This window comes from Myxocyprinus asiaticus, chromosome 12, assembly GCF_019703515.2.
Source record: "Myxocyprinus asiaticus isolate MX2 ecotype Aquarium Trade chromosome 12, UBuf_Myxa_2, whole genome shotgun sequence".
Classification (NCBI taxonomy): domain Eukaryota; kingdom Metazoa; phylum Chordata; class Actinopteri; order Cypriniformes; family Catostomidae; genus Myxocyprinus; species Myxocyprinus asiaticus.
In genome coordinates, this window is record NC_059355.1 from 40282575 (window position 1) to 40305850 (window position 23276).

At 38.0% G+C, this 23276-nt stretch overlaps 1 protein-coding gene across 2 annotated transcripts; it reads left to right on the plus strand.

Moving 5' to 3' along the window:
• Positions 1-416: 416 nt before the first annotated feature.
• Positions 417-22068, plus strand: LOC127449113 (serine/threonine-protein phosphatase 4 regulatory subunit 2-B-like). Of its 2 annotated transcripts, XM_051712301.1 has the most exons (9): positions 417-568; positions 5964-6045; positions 7768-7938; positions 17380-17473; positions 17597-17634; positions 17732-17806; positions 17884-18024; positions 18785-19086; positions 20508-22068. In XM_051712301.1, the coding sequence occupies exons 1-9, from the start codon at positions 445-447 to the stop codon at positions 20831-20833; spliced, it is 1353 nt and encodes a 450-aa protein (XP_051568261.1). In that variant the 5' UTR covers positions 417-444; the 3' UTR covers positions 20834-22068. The 2 variants fall into 2 exon arrangements, with proteins under 2 accessions (XP_051568261.1, XP_051568262.1); XM_051712302.1 differs by lacking the exon at positions 5964-6045 and having other exon boundaries at positions 440-568.
• Positions 22069-23276: the final 1208 nt, after the last annotated feature.

The window sequence follows — 23276 nt, forward strand, 5'->3', positions numbered from 1 at the left end:
ATTTATTTATTTGTTAGTAAGGGAACCAAAAACAGCCCAAAACCATATTTGCACTAACCAGGTTCAAATCCAGAGATGAACAAGTCATTTTTGCCTTTAAATGAATTACAGAAAGTATAATCGTTCCAGTCAGAGTTGCGCAAGAGATTAGGCCGCGGCTCAAACCCTAGTGAGCCGTCTACCTTGGCAGCATATTTGGTCATAAACTTCGTCCGGAATGCCCTTGTAATGGCTAAAATACTGCTTAGGAATGTAACTTACTAAGTTTTTTACACATATATCCAAAAACAAAACAAAAATCTGCGGTCGAACACCCCCATCTTATCCTAAATGGTGTCTAGGTAGTCGGCACAATAAGTTTTGACACACACAGTCACAATATTGCGCAACAGTCAGAGCTCGTGGAGAAGCTCGGCCGCCGGCAGCGACTGCCGCCATATTGAAATGTTTCCCCTTTCCAACTGTTCTTCACTGAGCGCAACAGCAGCCATCAGCTCTCGCTCTTCAGTCGAACACAGGGCTAACAGCACGGACATGGAGGTAGACACTCTTCTGGAAGCTATTAAAGGTAACCGGATGTGTGTGTTGAGGGGTGTGAGTGGTTTTAAAGAGGAGTTATATGGGTTTATGAGCTGGGTGATGTGAGTTAGCTTATGTTAGCATGGCCTGTGGCTAAATGGCGTTTCCTGTTTCTCGAGCTCTGTTGTGCGCTCAAAGCGTTGTCGAACAGGTCTCATTCTATTTTTTCTGGGTTTCTGTGGTAAAAGTGTTGGTTTAATTAACTGATACATAAACAGACGAAATATGTAGTACCAAGAAAGCTAGCTGCTTGTTTTGGTAATATGAAGATTTGTCAAGAGAAAACTATTTATTACACACGTTTAGTCTGGTTTTACTCTAAATTAGTAAACAGTTTTATAATAATGTCAGATTTTCTCTATAGCATCAGCCTTATTAATGTCCTCTTAGTATTTCACCTTCATTGTTGACAAGTTGTACTGTCAGCTCTTATGTAAATATTTGAAGATGTTCTTATACTTTTCATAAAGGCACACGTATAGTGCCTGAAATAGTCATAGTTATTCTTAGTGGTCTAAATAGTTAAGAGAATGAAAGTACCTTCAAGTTTTGCAACTTTAAAATGACCTGAACCCTTGGAACAATATGTGTAGGTTCATTGTAGTCAGACTGACAGTTGTAATGTATCTGGTCTTGTTAAGTAACTAAATATATTCTCATTGTTTGTATTAAAATAAGACAACAGTTGTAGTATGAATGGCCTAAAAAAGTAGTTTTGAAAGTGTCACCTGATTTGTGAACTTAAAGCTTTTTCTTTTTTGTTGTTAAAAAATAACAATGTTAAAAAATAACAATGTTATTAACGAGTGAGTGCAACAAAAATCCATCTTCCAAACCATTTATTTACTTTACCCAAATACACTTTGATAAACCTATAATAATGATATTATATTAAAAGTATTTTAGAGCTGTCTGGACGGATTTCGCGGGAAATTGCATACATACGTCATTCGTTCGCGTGTAAGATCCGGCTTCTGTTGCGCGCGTGTGGGAGTAGCTAATGCCGAGTTTACACAACATGATTTTAGTCCCGATTTTCACTCGCCGACATTTTTGTGGAGATCGCCGACAAAAGCCCGAAATCATAAGCAAATCAGAGCTGGCTCCCGTGAGCGACGAACGCAATATATGAATTATCAAAGACGCGATCTGAGAGAAGCGTCAGCGAGATATCTAGCATGTTAAATATCTGGACCTGTCTGCGATTCCAAATCCTGCAATGTGAAATGTGTTTTAACTGAATACAACTGCAGCGTTGACCTACAGCCAATGAGAGAGCAAGAAACGGGGCACGGGAAGTTTCAGTGGGAGGAGTCCTGATGTACCTACAACAGAACATCAACTAGCATGGCTGCAGTATCAAGAAATTCTCATTGGACTGAAGAAATGGAGGAAAAATTAGTGGAACATTGGCAGGAGCACCAGTGCCTATTTGATGGTTCCTCTGAACTGTACCACTCCCAGCTGGAGAAAGAGAAGAGTTGGAGACAAACTGCCAATTCTCTTGGACAGTCAGGTAAGCAAATAGGTAGATTTTTTTTCAGTAGGAGGTACTTTTTTCATATTCAACGCTGCAGTTGTATTCAGTCAAAACACATATCACACTGCGCGATTTGGAATCGCAGATGGGTCCAGATATTTAACATGCTAGATATCTCACTGACATCGGCGACGTGTCGGCGCTTCTCTCAGATCGCGTCTTTGATAATTCATATATTGCGTTCGTTGCTCACAGGAGCGAGCTCTGATTTGCCTATGATTTCGGCCTTTTGTCTGCGATTTCCACAAAACTGTCGGCAAGTGAAAATCGGGCCTAAAATCATGTTGTGTAAACTCGGCATAAGATGTCCTGTATTCATGTGTACACCGGTGCCTCACACATTCATCCGCACAGAGGAGCAAAGCCGAAGCACAACCAAAATAATGTCCTTCCGCATGACGCAAGCAGTTTTATTTTTTAACCGCTAGAGGGCCAAAAGTAACTGTAACTTTAAAGAAGTCCTGAAGCCAATATACAAGATGTTCTGGTATATCAGCCCTCTACATTGCGAGTAAATCACTTGCTTGTATTAACTTTTCACTCACCAGTAATAGAGTTGTGTAGTGTCGAAACACAAAGGCCCTTTTACTGAATAAAAAGCAGTTGATTAAGAAGCCGGATTCAGCCTCGTCTTTCCCTGCATGCTGTCTCATGAGCGCGCAGGAAAAAGCACTTGTTTCATTCAGTTGAACTCCGAGCAGCTCTCTTGAAAGTGTGTGAAGATGAATGACTTCTCAAGCGCTCTGATGTGCACGCCGTCTACAGAGGCTTGCGCCAAACTCCCGCGAAAATATAAACAAGGTATAAACGTATTAATTTTGTGAACGCAAAGCGCTCCAGTTTCACTTAACGGCCATGTAATGGCAAATGTCTGTGGTCATTGTGGGTTTGTTCACGCAGTGTTAATAACACTCAGTGAGACAGAGGAGATGCCCTGCTCTGTTTCTGTGGAGATGATAAAATGCAAGAAACAGAATCTCCAGAGTCTTCCTTCATGAGAAATAAGGGCTTGTGAGTTTATCAGAGAACCTTAAAATAATGTGTGAAAGTGAAGAATTTAAGGCAGAAATATTTTACTATTGCATAATGTAATATAATATAATAGCTATACAGGTTGGCTGGGTTACAAAAGAAGCAAAAGAAAACAAAACATTAAAAAAGTCCAATGGATCAAAAGTAAATCGGACAAATAAGAGAGATGTATTTTAGTTATTTAGACTTATTTTGATAATTAAAAAATTATTTTCAATTTTATACTTTTATATTTGACTGTCATTCATACATTTTTGAAGCCTGAAAGGAAATCATATACCCTTATTTTATTATATGACCCAAGCTAAGTTTGTATAAATGACTTTGTTGTGTGCATGAAGCACACATAGTGAGTTTGTATGGTAATTAATCGTCATTAGGGCTGAAACGATTAGTTGACATTATCGACAACGTCGACAATAAAAAAAATTGTCGACAAAAATGTTCATTGTCGAATAGTGTTTGATCTTAACGTAACATAAGATCTTATGAAACTCTAATGATTGCACTCAAGAGAAGCACTGCAGCTCACACCTGACTGAGGAGAGGAAGAAAACACATCTCGCAGTCTAGACGCACCCTAAACTTTCCAAACAGCTTCAGGTGATGTAGATCGCAAAGTATGAGGGAATTATAATGAAAAAATACAAAATATGTAAATACAGAAGCACTCTTGTTGTGGAATAAGCAGAGCCGGAGCTGACGCTCAGCTTAATCAAAACTTTAGTGTCGAGCGTCTTTAAAGGAAACACCCCGGCATTACATCTTTAATGCAGTTCTATTTAATGCGTTATAGTTTTATTCAAGTTAAAATAATAAGGAAACTGGCATTTCTCTGTGCGGTCAGCACCTCTTCTATGAGGGGACAGATTGAAAATGCTCCCGGCTGAGGTACACTCTGTTGCGGGGACGCTCGTCCCTCGAGCGTGGGTGCTTAATGCAGCTAGATTATAATGTGATGGCAACTTATTGAATCATAATATATGTCACTGTGCATTTCTTATCGTGAAGAAAATTGGCAAAATGCAGCTTTATTAATAAGAGAGAGTTTTTTTTTTTTTTTTTTTGTGAGTTAAAGATGGATTGAATTGAACAAAGGTGAAAGAGGGTAGTTTTCGCCCCATTATACACTGCAAAAAAATACATTTATTTGTTTTTGTTTCGGCTTGTTTTCCAATATAAATATCTAAAACTCCTTTAAAACAACGTACATTTACTTTAGCAGCTATACTGCAGAAGAATACATTTTTTTTTATCTGAGAATGTTGAATATAATATTGAAAATACAAATATTTTAAAATATCTAAAAATCCTTTAAAAAAGATGCATTCACCTGAGAAGCAACATATAAGATGTTTAGACTTGCTTTTAGGGAATAGATCTTGAATATAAGTGTATTTTTTCTTTACTGCACTCGCAGAAGTATAACCAAGTGTAAAAATACACTTATATACAAAATACACATATTTAAGATGCAATCTAAATATCTTATGTGTTACTTCTCAAGTAAATGTATCTTGTTTTAAGGAATTTTAGACAATTTTAAATGAAAAAAAGACAAAAACACTTGATAACAATAGGATTTTTTTTGTCGTGAAATTTTTACTGAATTAAATATAATATTTTTTCCCTTTAATTCAGTGAATGTCATTTAGAGGTGTTTTTAAAAGATGAGTTTGTCCTGTTTATTGTTAGCAAGCATGTTTAATACAACCTTTTAAGTCGGGGCAAAAGCTGAATAGTCGGTTTAGAGTTAATGATGAATCATTGCAATAATCGCTCGAATAATCGTTCTAATAATTGTTAGATTAGTCGATTATCAAAATAATCGTTAGTTGCAGCCCTAATCGTCATATTCATGAAACACCTAAAACAGACTATTAATCAGCATAGCCCTAAAACAGGCAATTAATCGTCATAATAGCAATTATTTGTTTGACAATTAATTGTCAGCCAAATTTCACAATCGTGACTGATTTTCATTATTAGGTTCCTACCTTGTGAATTGTTTTGTAAAAATGTGTACGAAATTTCAAACAGTGACAACAGCTTGGATCATTATTAAAAATGCGAATTCATGACATCATATAAATTGATAGAATGTGAAATTTGTAAATAAAAAAAAAAGCTAAAATGTAATTAAAATTATAAAGCAAAATAAAAAAATTACAATATACTATATTGCGTGAATATATATATGAAGAGACCCCCTCTCTCAGTTTGCTTAATATATTTTTTTTGTTACATTATGCTTACATGTCGTCAAAAGTCTGGCAAGTAAAAACAAAAATTTACTAGCCAATGACGATTCTTTTTCCAGCATGATCGTAGAGGGTTGTATATTGCAGTTGTTTTTCAGCTCTAACAGCAACAACTGCTTGGAAAATAATAATAACAACAGATTTTCTCATACTTTTCATAAAAGCACAAGCATTGTGCCAGGACTGGTTATAGGTATTATCTGAGTGGTCTAAGTAGTTATAGAAAAAACAAAAGTGTCACTTGATTTTGCAGCTTGGCGTAACAGCTATACTGTCAGCTCTAATGTTACCATGCTTGGAAAATAATTCGATTTCTGTTTTTTATTATTATTTTAATATTATTTTTAATAAAAAAGCACAATGCCAGGACTAGTTATAGTTATTGGTTAAGTGGTCTAAATAGTTTTTAAAGTAAAAGTCTCTCCAGATTGCATATTGCAGTTGCATTGTTAGCTGTACTAAATTTGAAATAATGTTTCGTAACCTTTGTGTTTTTACATTGAAACCCATGGGAAATCCACAGTGAGGTTGTATTATTGTGCTTCCTGCAGATTTTGACAAGAAGGGGAAGAAAGAAGTGTCTCCCATGTTGGACCAGTTTTTGTGTCATATTGCGAAGACTGGGGAAACCCTGTAAGTATAGTTTGCCTCCAGAGACCTGTGAATGATCTAAGGAAGCCAAAGAAACCTCATTTACCTCTCTTGACCCCTGTTTCAGTGGTTTAAAATCTTCACTTCTTTGCTGTGTAACACCACAGGGTGGTTTATGCCACCACAGCACTTTTGCTTTTGTTCCAAAGCACATTGAATCGTGTACTTATCACTTCATAAATACTTTCAGTTCATGAAGTTGCCAGTCAGTGTGATAACTACTTAGAGACTGATGCAATAGGCTGACAGTCTCTTTGCTCTCGCATAATAATTTTAACTTGAATCATAGTGTAATTACATGCACATTCATCGATAAAGCTTAACCGACAACATGTAAGGTCATGTAAATGCAAGGGCTGGGCGATACATAGAATATTCACGATATAATAACGATAATTTTGCTGACGATATCAAATGTCACAATATCGTGAATATCACGTGATTTTAAATTGGACTTTAAGTTTCATAGAGTGCATCAGAAGACTAATTTCACGATCCTTCAGGGTTGTATAATTAATCAAAACTATCAAAATGGCGATACGATCATATGTGATTAATAAACGGCCAAAGGCTGCGATTAAAGACAGATAAACATGGTCTGTGTGTGTTTCAGAATGAACCGGTGGCATGCTGATCTGTACACCCGCAGCACTTATGGACTCGTGTTTTTAGCACTGTTAGCACATTTCAGAAGCATTCTTAAGTACTGCAGGTTCAAGCATTCGCGCAATTGCAAACATTAGTAACCGCTATAAAGTTGTTACACAAATCAACTAGGGATGGGCACGAGTACTTGGAAGTGACATCAGTGATGCATAGACATGTACAAATACAGTATGTACATATACGTCATATGTCTTTGGCTTCTGCATTGTCTCATTGTTCCAACATCTATTGACCAGCGAGACTTCACATAATGACAAAATATTATGCATTATATTTTGATTATACCCTCTTTTGTACTTATCGTAACAGACTACATTATAACAGCCTATGTTAATGAATAGATGTTTTTAGTAAAAATATATATGAAGGTAAATAAGATTTTTATTAAGCTACTATATGTCATTGTATGCTAGATATAAAAGTGGAAATAAATGAAAATAATTACATTTTACTCTCCCTTGTGTTCATTTCTTGTAAAACTTTGCCTTCATTATTTTTAAATAGATTTTTATTTAATGCCTTTGAAATATTAAATCTACTTGGCTACAATGGCTGTTTAGATGAAATGATGGTTCCTCTGAAAAAAAAAAAAAAATCACTTATGCTATTTCATAGCAAATACATAATTATCAAGATATATATCGAATATTGTCAGTTTACTGAAAAATATCAAGAGAGAATTTTTGAAGCTATATCGCCCAGACCTAGTAAACGCCTCAAATGGTGTCCCTTTATTGGGGTAATGTCATAAACGGTAGTGGTTTTATGCTAAATACGATCAGCACAGGTAGATTGTTGCCCATTATCCTGATTTCGCATTGCATGTTAACACCTTACTGCTTTATCCAAGTGTTGTGTGCATGCCTGTGTATGTTTTGATGTCAAAAGCAGATAATTATTCAGTGATTTCAAATCTCAAATTTTTTATAGTAATCAGCGTATTGCCGTGCATGTTAACGCTTTCAGAATGTCATTCCTTACATAGTCAATTACAAATTTGCAATAATTAGCTTTTGCTGTATATTGTTGTCTCTCCAGGGTGTCGTGGTCTCAGTTTAAATGCTACTTCATATTCAAGCTGGAGAAAGTAATGGAGGATTTTCAAGCATCGGCCCCAGAACAGAGAGGACCTGCCAACCCAAATGTGGAGTCAGTGCCCTTTGAAGAAATGAAGGAGAGGATTCTTAAGATTGTCAATGGATACAACGGGCAAGTAACACTCTAATTAATAGCATTGTGTGGAGTACTAGTCAAAGCTCAATGCTGGTAAATGGAAGACTGCTGGTTTGATCGTTGTGCCCTTGAGCAAGGCACTCAAAGTTTTTCCAGGGGGATGGTCCCTATAATAAGTGTAGAATAAAAAGTCGCTTTGGGTTAAAGCATCTGCTAAATGACTACTGAAAGTGATGGTTTAGCCAGATGGTTTTGACTTTCTTTCTTACCTGAAACAAAAAAGGGAGTAAGTTACAACAGATTTGTTTTTTTGTTTTTTTTTGTAAACTATCCTTTTAAAGACTCTATGGCTGTGTCTCGTTTGGAAGGATGCGTCCTCCGGAGGTCGAGTCCTTTGAAGGCTGCAGTATACCAAGTGTCCTCCTTTAAACAAGTCTCGTTTAAACGAGACGGCCTTCGTAGGCCTAACGGAAACGGAACGTAACGTGGTTGCTATGTCAGCACGCCACTCTTTAACAAGCACAAGCGCTTTGAGTGAGAAGGGAACAAAGTCCCTCTGGAAGGGAATGCATGAGGTACATTTTAGGAGAGTTATAATGATGTAGAGAGAAAAGAAAATAGATTTTACAGGTGTACTTTTAGTCTAATACTTTAATTATATATTAATATAATTATACATTATATACTCTGCACCCATCTACTGAGGTACTTCAACTTGGGAATTAACATTCCTTGCGTTTGAACATAATTTTTTTTTTTTAGACATTTCAGTTGAAGCAAAGAATTGTGGGTTGTGAGTGCCCACAAAGGATACACCTCATGCATACTCCGAATTCCCGTGAAAGAAGGTCGCATTCGAAGGCTGCATTCGAAGTGTCCTACTCGCTTTTCTGAAACGAGACTGACGTATGCGGCCGACAAATGCGACCTCCGGAGGACGCATCCTTCCGAACGAGACACAGCCTGTGAAATTGCTTGAGTGCACACTAAAAAAAAAATGACTAGTTAGATTTACTTGAAGGAATAGTTCACCCAAAAATGAAAATGTTCTCATTTACTCACCCTCATGCCATCCCATGTTTCAATTTATTTCTTATGGAAAATACAAAGATTTTTCAAAGAATAAGCTCTGTAGGTTCAAACAATTCAAGTGAATGGGTCCCAAAACTTTAAAGCACCAAAAAGCCCATAAAGGCAGCATAAAAGTAATCTATAAGACACCAGTGGTTTAAACCATGGGTTTTGGGTGAGAACAGCCCAATATGTTACTCCATTTTCACTATAAACCTTGACATCAGCAGACTCCTTTGCAATCATGATTTCAAGCTCAATTACGCTTACTAGCATCATCTAGCGCTCTGCACATGCATCAAGCACTAGGAAGTGTAATTGAGCTTGAAAGCATGATTGTGTCTAGAGTCTGCTTTGGCAAGATGTACAGTGAAAAAGGAGTTACATTTTGGTCTTTTCTCAAGGCAAAATGTATTGGATCATTTAAGAAGAAATGGATTAAACTACTGGAGTCATATGGATTAATTTTATGCTGCTGTTGTCTTTTTTTTTGGAGCTTCAAATTTTTGGTCACCATTGACCTGCATTATACAGTTGAAGTCAGAAGTTTACATACAACTTAGCCAAATACATTTAAACTCAGATTTTCACAATTCCTGACATTTAATCGTAGAAAACATTCCCTGTCATAGGTCAGTTAGGATCACTATTTTAAGAATGTGAAATGTCAGAATAATAGTAAAGAGAATGATTTATTTCAGCTTTTATTTCTTTCATCACATTCCCAGTGGGTCAGGAGTTTACATACAATTTGTTAGTATTTGGTAGCATTGCCTTTAAATTGTTTAACTTGGGTCAAACGTTTTGGGTAGCCTTCCACAAGCTTCTCACAATAAGTAGCTGGAATTTTGGCCCATTCCTCGTGACGGAACTGGTGTAACTGAGTCAAGTTTGTAGTCCTCCTTGCTCGCACACGCTTTTTCAGTTCTGCACACAAATTTTCTGTTGGATTGAGGTCAGGGCTTTGTGATGGCCACTTCAATACCTTGACTATGTTGTCCTTAAGCTATTTTGCCACAACTTTGGAGGTATGCTTACATCTCCTTCCTGAGCTCCCGTTATGATGGGTGCGTGGTCCCGTGGTGTTTATACTTGCGTACTATTGTTTGTACAGATTAACGTGGTACATTCAGGCGTTTGAAAATTGATCCCAAGGATGAAACAGATTTGTGGAGGTCCACAATTTTTTTTCTGAGGTCTTGGCTGATTTCTTCCATGATGTCAAGCAAAGAGGCACTGAGTTTGAAGGTAGGCCTTAAAATACATCCACAGGTACACCTCCAATTCAGAACACCTCCTATCAGAAGCTAATTGCCTAAAGGCTTGACATCATTTTCTTTTGTTTTCCAAGCTGCTTAAAGGCACAGTTAACTTAGTGCATGTAAACTTCTGACCCACTGGAATTGTGATATAGTCAATTAAAAGTAAAACAATCTGTCTGTAAACAATTGTTGGGAAAATTACTCATGTCATGCACAAAGTAGATGTCCTAAATGACTTGCCAAAACTATATTTTGCTAATATTAAATCTGTGGAATGGTTAAAAAATGAGTTTTAGTGACTTCAACCTAAGTGTATGTAAACTTCTAACTTCAAATGTATGGACCTACAGAGTTGCGTTTTTTTTTTTTTTTTTTTTTCTTTTTTTTGTTCAGAAGAAATTAATTCGCATCAGGGATGGCATGAAGGTGAAAGTGTGCAGGACGCTCCGCCCTAGTGTCGCCCTCGTTCTGAGGGACGATTCCACCTCACACGCCCTCCCGTCTGCTTCCTCTGTGTTAAGTCTCAAGGGACCACGAGGAAGCACCGCGGGGCCTCGAGGTAGAGCTGGAAAAAAACGAAGAGGATCTTGCGCCGGTGCAAGCCCTTCGATCTTCCCACGCAGCGTCTTTGCCAGTGCGGTATGCACATGACGACCTCCAGCCCTCTATGAATGAGCACGGTGTTGTGGTATTCAGCGGGTCTGATGATGATGATGATAAAGGATGCTGCAGCCCCTCCCCCAGCGAGGGTGAGGATCGCACTTGCCATTGATACGTGTTACTCCACGTCATTGCACTGACGTTCAAGGAGATCAGCCTTGAGTGGTCGCCTCCTGTCGAGCCGGAAAATTGTCATCTTAATGAATGATTTCTGCACACCATCAAAAGACCGTGGTTCGGAAAGCAGTGTCAATCTTCCCTGAGGTTCACACATAGCTTACTGAGACCTTCTGGGCATCTCAGAGAAAAACCAACCCACACTCCATACAAAATGCTCCCGTCTTACAAATGGCAGCTCCCCTCAACACACGTGCGAAACTCGGGGCCCATCCGTGCATTATGCGGTCGTGTGGTGCACGTTACAGAGTATTTCTCAGTGTGTTAAAAAACGGTAGTGTACGGTTATACATTCCGGTTCGCAATGTGCAGGACATACCCATTCTGCACTCCGAGATAGTAAATCTCCTTGTGAGAGTGGCAATGGAGTCGTTCCCCGTATCGTGCACAGAGAGAATGTCAGCCGTTAATTTCTCAACAAAACGCAGAAAGACCCATCTCCGGCCTATCTGCACCTGTGACATTTCAATTGAGTTCTGTTCATAATGATCACATACAAACAATTCTCTCTCTTATGTTTACACGCTCATAAACCATACCTCAATGTACTTAATAACCTTGGCTCAGGCCATTCTTGAGAATTTGCCTTGCTTCCCCATTTTTCACACTGTGCACAACCGCTTCCCAATGGCGAGCGGCGTGCTATCACAGTTATTGTCAAATATAAAGCGCCCGCTATCCCGTTATGTGAACGTGTGGCGTGCACTCATGGGCATGTCAGATTGGGTGCTAAAAATGATCGAACACGGATATTCGATCCAAATCGCATGCAGACTGCCTCGCTTCAACAGCGTTTTGTCCTTGATGGTTCCGTCACACGACGTGACTGTATTACGTGCAGAAATTCACAATCTCCTTGCAAAAGATGCGATAGAGGTTGTTCCAAGCTGCCACGGCCGCAAAGGGTTTTACTGCTGCTACCCTTTCTTTCCAAAGAAAGACGGCGGGCTTCAGCCGATCCTAGATCTGAGATGCTTGAATCATGCGCTGGCAAAACGGACATTCAAGATGTTAACTCAAACAGATCTTATCTCACATCTGCCCATGGGACTGGTTTGCGTCAATAGATCTAAAGGACGTGTACTTTCATATCCTCAAGAGCACAGGCTGTTGTTGACATTTGCGTTTGAAGGGATGACTTATCAGTTAATTACCTTGACAATTGGCTATTACTGGCTCGATCAGAGGCTCTGTTATGCGAGCACAGGGACATTATACTTCACCTTTTGAACAGCCTGGGTATCAATAGCCTAGTTTCCATCCATTTGTCGCGCTATTTTGTTATCGACAAAGTGAAAATGCGTAAAACTAATTTTACGAAATTTGCCGTCTTCTACCTGTAAATGGTGTGCGTGATGACGTCATGCCTAAAAAAACGAAAAACACGTTGTCGCATGAGTTTTGGTTAATCGCAAAAGAAATCTGCCCTTAAGCCATTCCCATACAGAAATGTGTGTTTATCGCTAATTCACCTCCAAGATGTCCCTAATTTTTTTCCTCCAAAGTTTTGGTAAAATGGGGAGAGTATTGAGACAATTCACTGAAATTAGACAGCTTACTGTCATTTTAATTTCACAAATAAAAGCAATCAGAAGAGGAGGAATTGCAATCAAAATGAAGCAGATTTCCTTCTAATAGGACTGTAATATTGGTCCTGATGTTGCGCCTATCGTAGGTTGCCACCGGTTCTGACTCCAAAGCGAGTTGCCATGGCCCTGTTCAAGCTGGCAACCTGCATCAAGTAGCGGGGAAAACTTTCAGTCTAAGTATAAGGACCATCCATAGATGTGTATATGCTGTGTGCACAGCTATTAAAGAAAAAATGATGCGGTGTAATATCAGGGTTTACATATGATACATTCCTGATATTCAATAGGCTATTTTGAACAATCATCTAATCTAAAGCATCGCCATCACAACTGCATTATGTCCCGCATATTTGTCCAGCAACTTTTAATGACCAGCTGAACTTGATTGTCATCTCAAATTAATTTTAGTGCCATAATGCAATTGACATTTTCTGAAGAAGCTCAGCAAATGTGATCCGAGGTAAAGAGGGTTAGATTTAAAATATTTAAACATTTTAAAATGTTCAAAAGCTCATTTTCTGAAAGTTAACTCAGCATTGGACAAATAGTTCTGGTAGTTTATTGTCTTGAAAAAAGTGTAGAACATTCTGAGAATGTCATTCTTTTTTTGTCTACAGAACAGGGTAAGGCTAATTTAAGTTTGTGTAAAGAAAAGGCATCTATAGGTCTAAAACATTTTTTTTTTTTTTTCGTTTGGTAATTTATTTTTTTAATTTAATGCTTTTTTTCATTTGGTAATTTATTTAATTTCATACAGGGAATTTTGCCGGCATTTTCCCAAAAGTAAACTAAACAATAATATAATAGAATTGGGTTATATGTTAGTGTTCCAAAAAAGCACACTGATGTTTTTCTCCTAGTATTGTATATTTTATTTTTAACTTTGTGCACAGAAATTATGTTTTTTGTATTGTGGGGTAATTCCATGACTGCCATCTATTATTTTGAATGGTGTGTAAAAGCAACTTTAATAAACAGATGGCTACCGTGATTAAATTAATCGCAAACAGTGGCCATTCATTTGTTCTCCGTGCACTTGTCGATGTGCATGATACGAGATATTTGTGTTGGCACTCCTGGAAGTGTCATGTTTGCAGCATCGGATCTATATGCCGTTAAGATCAATCCATAATCACGTACAATATATGAGCTTTCAAGGATGTATAATGTCGTCATGATTAACACAGGCTAACGACTGGTGTAAACGGTGTGGTTGTTTCAAGGAGCACAATACTAGTTGACCCCTCTCCAAACATAGTGCTTATGGTTGTGACCATAAAATTCTATTTTGGTCTCGTCACTCCAAATTACTGTGTGCCAGAAGCTGTAAGGCATGTCAAGGTGTTGTCGGACATATTGTCGGGCTTTTTTGTGGCATTGGCTTCTTTCTGGCAACTCGACCATGCAGCTCATTTTTGTTCAAGTATCGTCGTATTGTACTCCTTGAAACAACCACACCGACTTTTTCCAGAGCAGCCTGTATTTCTCCTGAGGTTACCTGTGGGTTTTTCTTTGTATCCTGAACAATTCTTCTGGCAGTTGTGGCTGAAATCTTTCTTGGTCTACCTGACCTTGGCTTGGTATCAAGAGATCCCTGAATTTTCCACATCTTAATAAGTGATTGAACAGTACTGACTGGCATTTTCAAGGCTTTGCATATCTTTTTATATCCTTTTCCATCTTTATAAAGTTCCATTACCTTGTTACACAGGTCTTTTGACAGTTATTTTCTGCTCCCCATGGCTCAGTATCTAGCCTGCTCAGTGCATCCACGTGAGAGTTAACAAACTCATTGACTATTTATACACGGACGCTAATTGCAATTTAAAAAGCCACTGGTGTGGGAAATGAACCTTTAATTGCCATTTAAACGTGTGTGTGTCACCTTGTGTGTCTGTAACAAGGCCAAACATTCAAGGGTATGTAAACTTTTGATCAGGGCCATTTGGGTGATTTCTGTTATCATTATGATTTAAAAAGGAGCCAAACAACTATGTGATAATAAATGGCTTCATATGATCACTATCCTTAATTAAAAGACGGTTTGTTTGTTTTTTTTTTTTTTTTTTTTTTTTGGCATGATCAGTAATATTTTCAAAATCAATGCCAAAATTTCACAATTTCTGCCAGGGTATGTAAACTTTTGAGCACAACTGTATGGCTCCTGAACGGAGCACAACAAACAAGCCAGAATTGGCTCAGTCTGTAATAAACACAATTTTGCAGGCTTGAACGGTGTCTACAAGACGCCTCTATGCACTAAAATGGCATGTGTTTGCGGAATGGTGCTCTTTACGCAGCAAAGACCCAGTGAATTGACCCATAACAGAGATCCCTACATTCCTTCAAGAGCGGTTGGACGCAGGTCTTATTCCATCAACACTTAAGGTTTATGTAGCGACCATCTTGGCATTTCATGCCTCAGTGGCTGGCTCTTCTATAGGCAGACATGATCTAATCATAAAGTTCTTTAGTGGAGCGAGGCACTGGAACCCCTCTCGCCCTGCTACGGTTCCAACATGGGACTTGAATCTGGTGCTCACGAGCCCCCCGTTCAAACCTTTGGAATCCGTTGAGTTATGTGTGCGCGCTCTTTAAAGAAGGCGCTGCTGTTGGCTCTGGCCTCAGTCAAACAGGTTGGCGATATACAGGCGCTGCCGGTTGACAGTTCATGTCTGGAATTCGGTCCTGGGCTTTCAAAACCTACCATCAAACCCAAAAAAGGCTATGTGCCTAAGGTGCTTTCTACACACTTTAGGGCTCAGATAGTGCACCTACAAGCTTTCTCTTCTCCATTGTCTAATTTGGATGAGCAGCAGTTAGCGCATTTATTATGCCCTGTGTGGGCATTGCACACACATGTGGAGCGCACTCGCCAGTTTAGACTGTCAGATCAGCTCTTTCTTTGTTATGGAGGTTGCACAAAAGACATTTCTGTCTCCAAACAAAGGCTCACTGGATTGTTGATGTGATTGCCCTCGCTTATGATTCATAGGGTGTGAGATGCCCTATTGAAAGTGCATTCAACTAGAGGCATGGCCTCTTCATGGGCATGGACAAATGGTATATCCCTACAGGATATATGCTTTGCAGCAAGATGGTCTTTGCAAAACACGTTCACAAGGCTTTATAACCTAGACGTGGCGTCCATCGCTTCATGAGTCCTCTCTATCTAGAGAACTTACTATTCCAACACCCGGCGGGTGAGCCCTAGCTCCTTATCATGGGCAGACTACATGTTGTTATAATACAGTCATCTGTGTAGGCCACTACCCAATTTGCTCCCACTAGAAGTCACAAGCACTTCCAATAAAAAATAATAAACCTCTGGTACAAAGGGGTTAAATTATACTGTGTGTATTATATGACTCGTACACATCCTCAGACTAAGATTAATTTCCCGTCTGGTTTTCACCATGTGGGGTTATTCATTTTCATACACACTAAAGAGATATTATAAGATAAGTCACCGCCCAACAGGCCTGTGACCTTATATACATATTCTTCTAAGTGTATTACATTATGTAGCATGGTGTTATGGAACTCTTCCCCAAAGCATTCAGCAATGTCTTGTGAACTGAATCGATAGGGAACGTCTCCAGTTACTCTTGTAACCTTGGTTCACTGAGATGAAGAGAACGAGACATTGCAAACTTGGCCGCACTACTACTTCAGAGTTTTAAGGTACGAGTGATGCGTTCTTGTCCTCAGTCAGAAAATTCTGAAGAAATGGTGTGTGAGCGCCTGATTATATAGGGCAAATGTGCACCTAAAAGGGGGCTCAAACACCATTGCCAATCATAAGATTGCCGTTATAATACAAAGGCTTCAACTAGGTCGTGGAAAAAGAATTCCCCCAAGTGTTCAGCAATGAAGGGAACCAAGGTTACAAGAGTAACCGGAGATGTTACCAAATGTAAAAACTAAATAAAAACTGTATAAATAAACTTTCAAACAGTGCAACCATACAAACTCATTCATTATTCAAGACTGGTGCATGCTGGGAACACCAGCTTCAAAAAGATAAGTAAAATTGACATAGATACCTGTGAAATTTACTCATTAGAGAATACATTTACTTAATATTTTCAAGTTCATGCTTTAATGTATTCAGTGTAGAAAGTAATTAATTACTTCTGCTATATTTACTTCACCACAAAATAAAAAATGTTCAGTGAGTTTTCTTTTGATGTATTACTTATTGAAAAAGGGTGTTTGGATGGGATATACTTAAAGGATTATCCCTTTTTTAAAATAGCCAGTTTGCTTTAGTTTCGTCACAGCTGTGAACCGCGATTTGCTAATAGGTTGCAGGTTGCAGGACGGAAAGACATTTTATTCTAGTGAGCATTTGATCAGACAAAAATCACTTTGGGATGTTTGGTCCCTTTTTCCAGAAGACAAAGACTAAATTTAAGTGGTTATTTCTGTTGAAAGATCATTTTGTCAACCTTTAGGACTACACTAGCATTTAGATGAAAGCCGCAAAACTTCAATTTTGAATTCAGTATAGTCCAATGGATCTGTGAGTGGCAGTGCTCTTTACCCCAGAACGAGTGTGCCATCTACTGGCTGTTAAGTTTATCAAAGCATAGACAGATTCTTACCATATGTGTGTCAGGTTGCAGAAGAGTAGATCTAGTCCTAATCCTATGCTCTGTGTTATGGGTGATGTCAGCTGAAGCAGCTAATGCAATTATAGGGTTCTCTCTATTCAGGATCCCATTTACCATCCAGCGCTTGTGTGAACTTCTCACAGAACCCAAGAGGAACTACATGGGAACAGAGAAATTTCTCAGAGGAGTAGAGAAGGTCAGTGCTTTGAACATTATTTTGTGTAAGTATTAATAACTTTGTCTTATACAATTTATTAAGTAGGAAGTTGGAAAGACATAAATTGTGTTGCTTATGTGATATTGATTCTTTTTTTATCAGAATGTGATGGTGGTTAGTTGCATTTATCCTATGTCTGAGTAAGTGATTCGCTGTTCACTATTAAAGTTTTTCAGACGCTATGTTTATTAAACATGAATGTAATTACTGTAGATGTCATTAGATGCTTCTTTGTAGGAAAAATGGCTGCAGTGGTGTCAACAGAATGAATGGAGTCATGTTATCAGGGAACACATCTGTCTTAACAGAGAGGTGAGGAACGTATATGGAGCTTATCATTAATCATTTAAAAATGGACATAAAATTTTACGTCCCACTATATATTACAGGAAAGTAAATGGGCCAGGAACGCCCAGGCCATTAAACAAACAGAAGCACTCCATGTCCAGTTCACTATCCACAAACGGCCTTCCAGACAGCACTGAAAACAAAGAGACGAACACAGCACAGGGACACCGCAAAACACTCAGGTAGGCTGACTTTGCCATACTGAGTGGAGTGGATTTTCAGTACTGAAGTTTGAACAGGCCTCTCATCAGACATGTTTGAATATTTTGTATTTGTCAAAAATACAGTTTTACAACTAGACCAGAGATGGTAGGCATTAAATGTGATTTTTATTTATTTATTTATTTTTTAATTACAAGGAAGAGTACAAAATAAAGGGACAAAAAATTAAATGATGAAAAAAAAAATTGTTCCTTTTCAATTATCAAATATTTAAGTTACAGTAATTGAAATAACTTTTTTAAATTGCTTTACTAATGTCAGCCTGCACAAAAAAGACTGTTCAAATTGTTCAGGAAAGGAAATGTAAAATTAAAGATCCAGAAAATATTACGCCTCCAGAGATGGATATGTTCTGATCTGTCGGAAGACATAGTTGAATGACTGAATCAATTAATATTTTCACCCATATCCCAAATGATGAATAATTAAACATAGCCTGAACTTCGGCAGCCCTGAATGTTTCTTATAGTTCAAAAAATACAGAAATGGAGTGAGTCTGATCTAAATTTTATGACGGATGGTCTGTGATGCTGCTCTTGTTAATGGTTCTACTGAATAAAGCATCAAGGTAGGAACTCGCATTATGGAAGTATAGCTTCCATATAGTTTAGAGTTATGGCTTTGACCACCCAAGACTGACGGGGCAGCCAATAATTCTCGTGAATCACCACTGTGCTTTTGTGTGCTCATACTTTATCGTAAACAGTTGTCTTTTTGCAGTGATGCATCTGGATCAGGCATTGGGCCTCTTGGTAGTTCGGTAAAGAACAAACATTTAGATGAAGAGGAAGAAATGGAGGCAGAGGAGCACGAGGTAAAGAGACTCAAATTCAACCAGGATGGAGAAGATGACGAGGAGGATGTAGAGGAGCAGGTAGTTGTGACACCCAGGTCAACGTCGACTGAGAGCTCCTCAGATAGGTCAGAGGATGCAGAATCACCGTCATCTATGTCACGGGAGACAAACGAAGAAGAGCAGGAGAAGGGTAAACCTGGTTCGGCTGGAGAGTGTGAGGACCAAGGTAGCGTTATTTTTAAGTAATACTACCTTTTTTGCCACACTAGAAAAAGATCCCTTTTGAGGGTTGCAAAAAGCCATGTCAGTTTGAAATCAATCGGGAATACAGCGATTTGGACTTCCAAAAGCACAGCTGCTTTCCACCACTCTATTTTCATTGGTCAACAGGTGTTTGCATCAGAATGCGCTACAACTGAATTATATATTTATTTTTTCTCAACCTTTGGTCACATGAAGGAGCATCATATTTGTAAACCCTTGCATTTTTCCTTGCTTTGTTCCTTGTGTCTTTGCTACATACCATCCCTGTTGAAATCAATGTACTGTATTTACAGCGTTCTCTGTAGGGTAAACTCTTAACGTGTTGACACCCTTATTGATATGAATTAGAGGTCGAACGATAGTGGATTTTGCAGATACTGATAACTAAGGTGATGGAAAAGACTGATTACCGATTAATTGGCCGATGGTTTAAATTTTTTTTATAGAATTTATTTATAATAAGTCTTTCCTTGCTATGATGGGCACAGACATTGAGGCTGCAAGAGTCCAAAATGGATAAAATCCTAGCAGTTTTTTATGCAACCAAAATCAAGATTTGGTGCATAATGCAAGAGTTTTAAATATAAACAAGCCTGGAATACATTTATTTATTTTGAAATGACATTAGATTAGGTTTTTATAGCCTACGTTCACTAGATTAAAATTAGCGAATTCACTATTGGCATAGATTTTTGCCCATAACTTATACTCCAAAAAGCAACTATCGGCACCGATTAATCGGTAAAACTGATATATCGGTCTACCCATGTGAGCACCATAGCTCAATTTGTCAAACACATGCACTAACCGCCAGACCTGACTGGAGACAAGCCACAGTAGAGTGCCACAGTCCTGTTCCGCAAGTGAAAATCCCATTCATTGTCTCCATAGATGAATAAATTTTTAACAGTACCTTCCAATCAGGGAATCACAAGAAAACTAAGTTTTGTTTCATTTCTCATAACCAACAACTATAAATCTTTAGTTTCATATTTGTCCTCATGAAAGATGTTAAGACCTTGTCTTTTTGTCCAATTTGCAAGTCCTTTTTTGCTTCAAATCTTACGTTTGTAACATTTTGATTTACTTTTGGCTTAGAATTCTTTTATGAAGAATTTTTATAAAAACCCTATTGAAAAAATAAATCCAAAAATAAAACTTCCAAAACTAAGACAGCTGGAAAAACTAAGTGGGCACTGTTGTGCTCTATTGCGTAATTTTGCACTTTAGTGAAAGGTTTTTTTTCTTCATGTTCTCAAAACCACAATAAGCAAATTCTCAAAAAAATTTGAATTATGTTTAAGTACTATATAAATGGGTGTTTTATTACACAAAACATACCTTTTTCTTTCTCTTCTAATCTGTTTTTCTTTTGTAATGTAGAGCCTTCCAGCACGCAGTCTGAGAGTCTGGCTGCAGATTCCAGAGAGTCCTTTACTGAACGAGAGGTTCCCTGCAGTTCAGTCTCTTCCTTAGAGGAGCCCAGTGATATGGACCAATCAGAGCAGAGAGCCCCATTGGGCGTGGCCTCTAGTCCTGAGATGAGGGAAGGGGAGGAGCCAAGTGAGCAGGTCAGCAGCAGTAGCACTGATGAAAATGCTTATGGACCCACATCAAGCAGAGGTACCGAAGACTCGCCCACAGAGGGCGACACTGTGTCAGCGGCCCAGGACTCAGAAAGTGCAGAGGAGCCAATGGAGCAGGACTAAAAGACTTCTAAGCAACAACTGTGTGCTTTTGTGGACATTAAGAAGGCACTCACTTATGTGGCCTTCCACAATGGCCATCCGAAGCAACACCTAACCTACCACCATGCGCCTTTTGGTCGAGAGTCACCTAACTTCTCCAGCCTTCCCAAATGGACACTTTATACCAATGTACATATGATTTTATTTCTAAAGTGAAGGTTTTAAACTGGTTGGTTATCCTTTGTTTTTTATTTTTATTTCGTTCATATCATAGGTTTCTGCCTGTCTATTATGTTGGACATACCTTTCATTAAGCTTAAATAAGTTTGACTGAAGTTTATCTTTACATATTTTATCCAGGATTGCAGTTCTGTTTTTTGTTCTAAGCTTTAGGATGTTAGAGACACCGGCTTGGATGTATCTCTGCATTAGTGTTAATATTTCAGTCACATAGGGCCAAACAGCAGGGCAGTGGAGTTTATCGTCTTGATCTTAGCAGTCTCTCTAAAGACCCATAACTGGCCACTTTTCAGAGGTTACATTCCAAGCAGATTTTAGCCATAGGTCTGTCTGGTCTGTTAAATTATTCAAGCAGTAGCCTTGTTTTTATATTTTAGCGTCATTTCTTTCTAGTAGTTTTTGTTTAACTGACCGGGGATGTTGAATGTTTTGTAAAATCTTCCTTTTCTCTCTGCAATCATTCTTTCTCCTCATGCAGTCAACACTGCATTGAAAGTTTGTGGTTTATGTCAGGTACATTTACCTCTTGAAAGATTCAAACCAAGCATACTTTCATATTTTGTGATTCACATTAATTTATACCAGCATTTCAATCTTGACCTATTTTTGAGAAGCTGATTGTTTTGTTTTGCAGATGGTATTTTATGACGAGCTGAATTACAATGTAATTTGTGACAGTTTGACTCCCAGCACCGATAACAGCTGGCAGCCATTTTACAGCTGTGCATTTTTAATATTTAGAATTTTTTTTATTTCTGTGGTGTTTTGTAGAGCATTGTGTTCACTGACTTTTTGTGCATCCATATGTTTTTTTTTTTTGGGTGTATACTAAATGCGAGGGGTTTTGATACAGTATTCAGACAAGGCAATAAATGTTATGGTTTTAAATGTTAAATAATTTTTGACATTTGATTAACATGCATTTAACTAACATGATTATAAATTATTACAGAAAAGTTGTTTGTGATTTTAACATTGATTCATAATCAAGATTAAACAGGAAACTCTTAACTAGATTTTTACTAGAGCTGATTGATACAGTGCATTCATAAAATATTCAGACACCATTTTTTCACATTTTATCAATCAATATTTTAGATTCAACATTGCAGCCTTATTCTAAAATGCTTTAAATTATTTTTTTCACATCAATCTGCACTTTATACCCCATAATGACAAAGCAAAAACCAGATTTTTGATAACATTGAAAATTAATTAAAAACAAAATACTGAAGTATCACATTGACGTGAGTATTCAAACCCTTTGCTATGACACTTGAGATTTAGCTCAGGTGCATCCCGTTTCTCTGGATCATCTTTGAAATGTTTCTACACTTTGATTGGAATCCACCTGTGGCAAAATCAATTGATTGGACATGATTGGGAAAGGCACACACCTGTCTATATAAGGTCTCACAGCTGAAAATGCATATCAGAGCAAAAACCAAGCCATGAGGTCAAAGGAACTGACTGCAGAGCTCAGAGACAAGATTGTGTTGAGGCACAGATCTGGGGAAGGCTACAAAAAAATTCTGGCTGCATTGAAGGTTCCCAAGAGCACAGTGGCCTTCATAATTCTTAAATGGAAGAAGTTTGGAACAACCAGGACTCTTCCTGGAGCTGGCCACTATTGTATATTTTCATTTATTCCGATAATCCATTTTAATGATTGAATTAACACGTATGCAATATCAATGATCTAAAAATGACAATGTGTAATCAGCGTATTATGAAAAGCTGCATAATCAATGTTATTTAATATATTCCATATTTAATCATTCTTTTATTGATTTAATACTCTGATTTACTCTGATTATTTAGATGCAGTTTGAAAGTACAGAACTATGGAAAACAGTTTAGCTTGCAGTCTCTGTGTAAGCCTTTCTGTGTCGAGGGAAAATGAGTTGATGTGAGAACAGTGCGTGATGTGATGCAGACAGTGAGAGTCCATGGGAAACAGGACGAGACGGGATGCATGTTTCAAGCGAATGAGTAGGGAGTTTTAAGGATAAGGAAAACCACCTGTGGCAGCGCAAATACTTCATCTCACAGGGATGTTTTGTGTGTGACCAATAAACTGAAATAAGGGAAATCATTAGTCAATATAGAATATGAAACTATATAAGGTAATTAAAGTGTGTTTTATGCATATATAAGATAATTATGCTTTTAGGCATCATCAAAGTAAAAACGAAGTCATGCAGGATGTCTGGCTAGAGTGATG

Bases quoted from the DNA above. Each gene is read 5' to 3' on its own strand.
- LOC127449113 (XM_051712301.1), top strand. From the start codon at position 445: ATGTTTCCCCTTTCCAACTGTTCTTCACTGAGCGCAACAGCAGCCATC. The intron at 569-5,963 runs GTAACCGGATGT...TGCTTCCTGCAG, and splicing joins TCTTCTGGAAGCTATTAAAG to ATTTTGACAAGAAGGGGAAG. The intron at 17,807-17,883 runs GTGAGGAACGTA...TATATATTACAG, and splicing joins ACATCTGTCTTAACAGAGAG to GAAAGTAAATGGGCCAGGAA.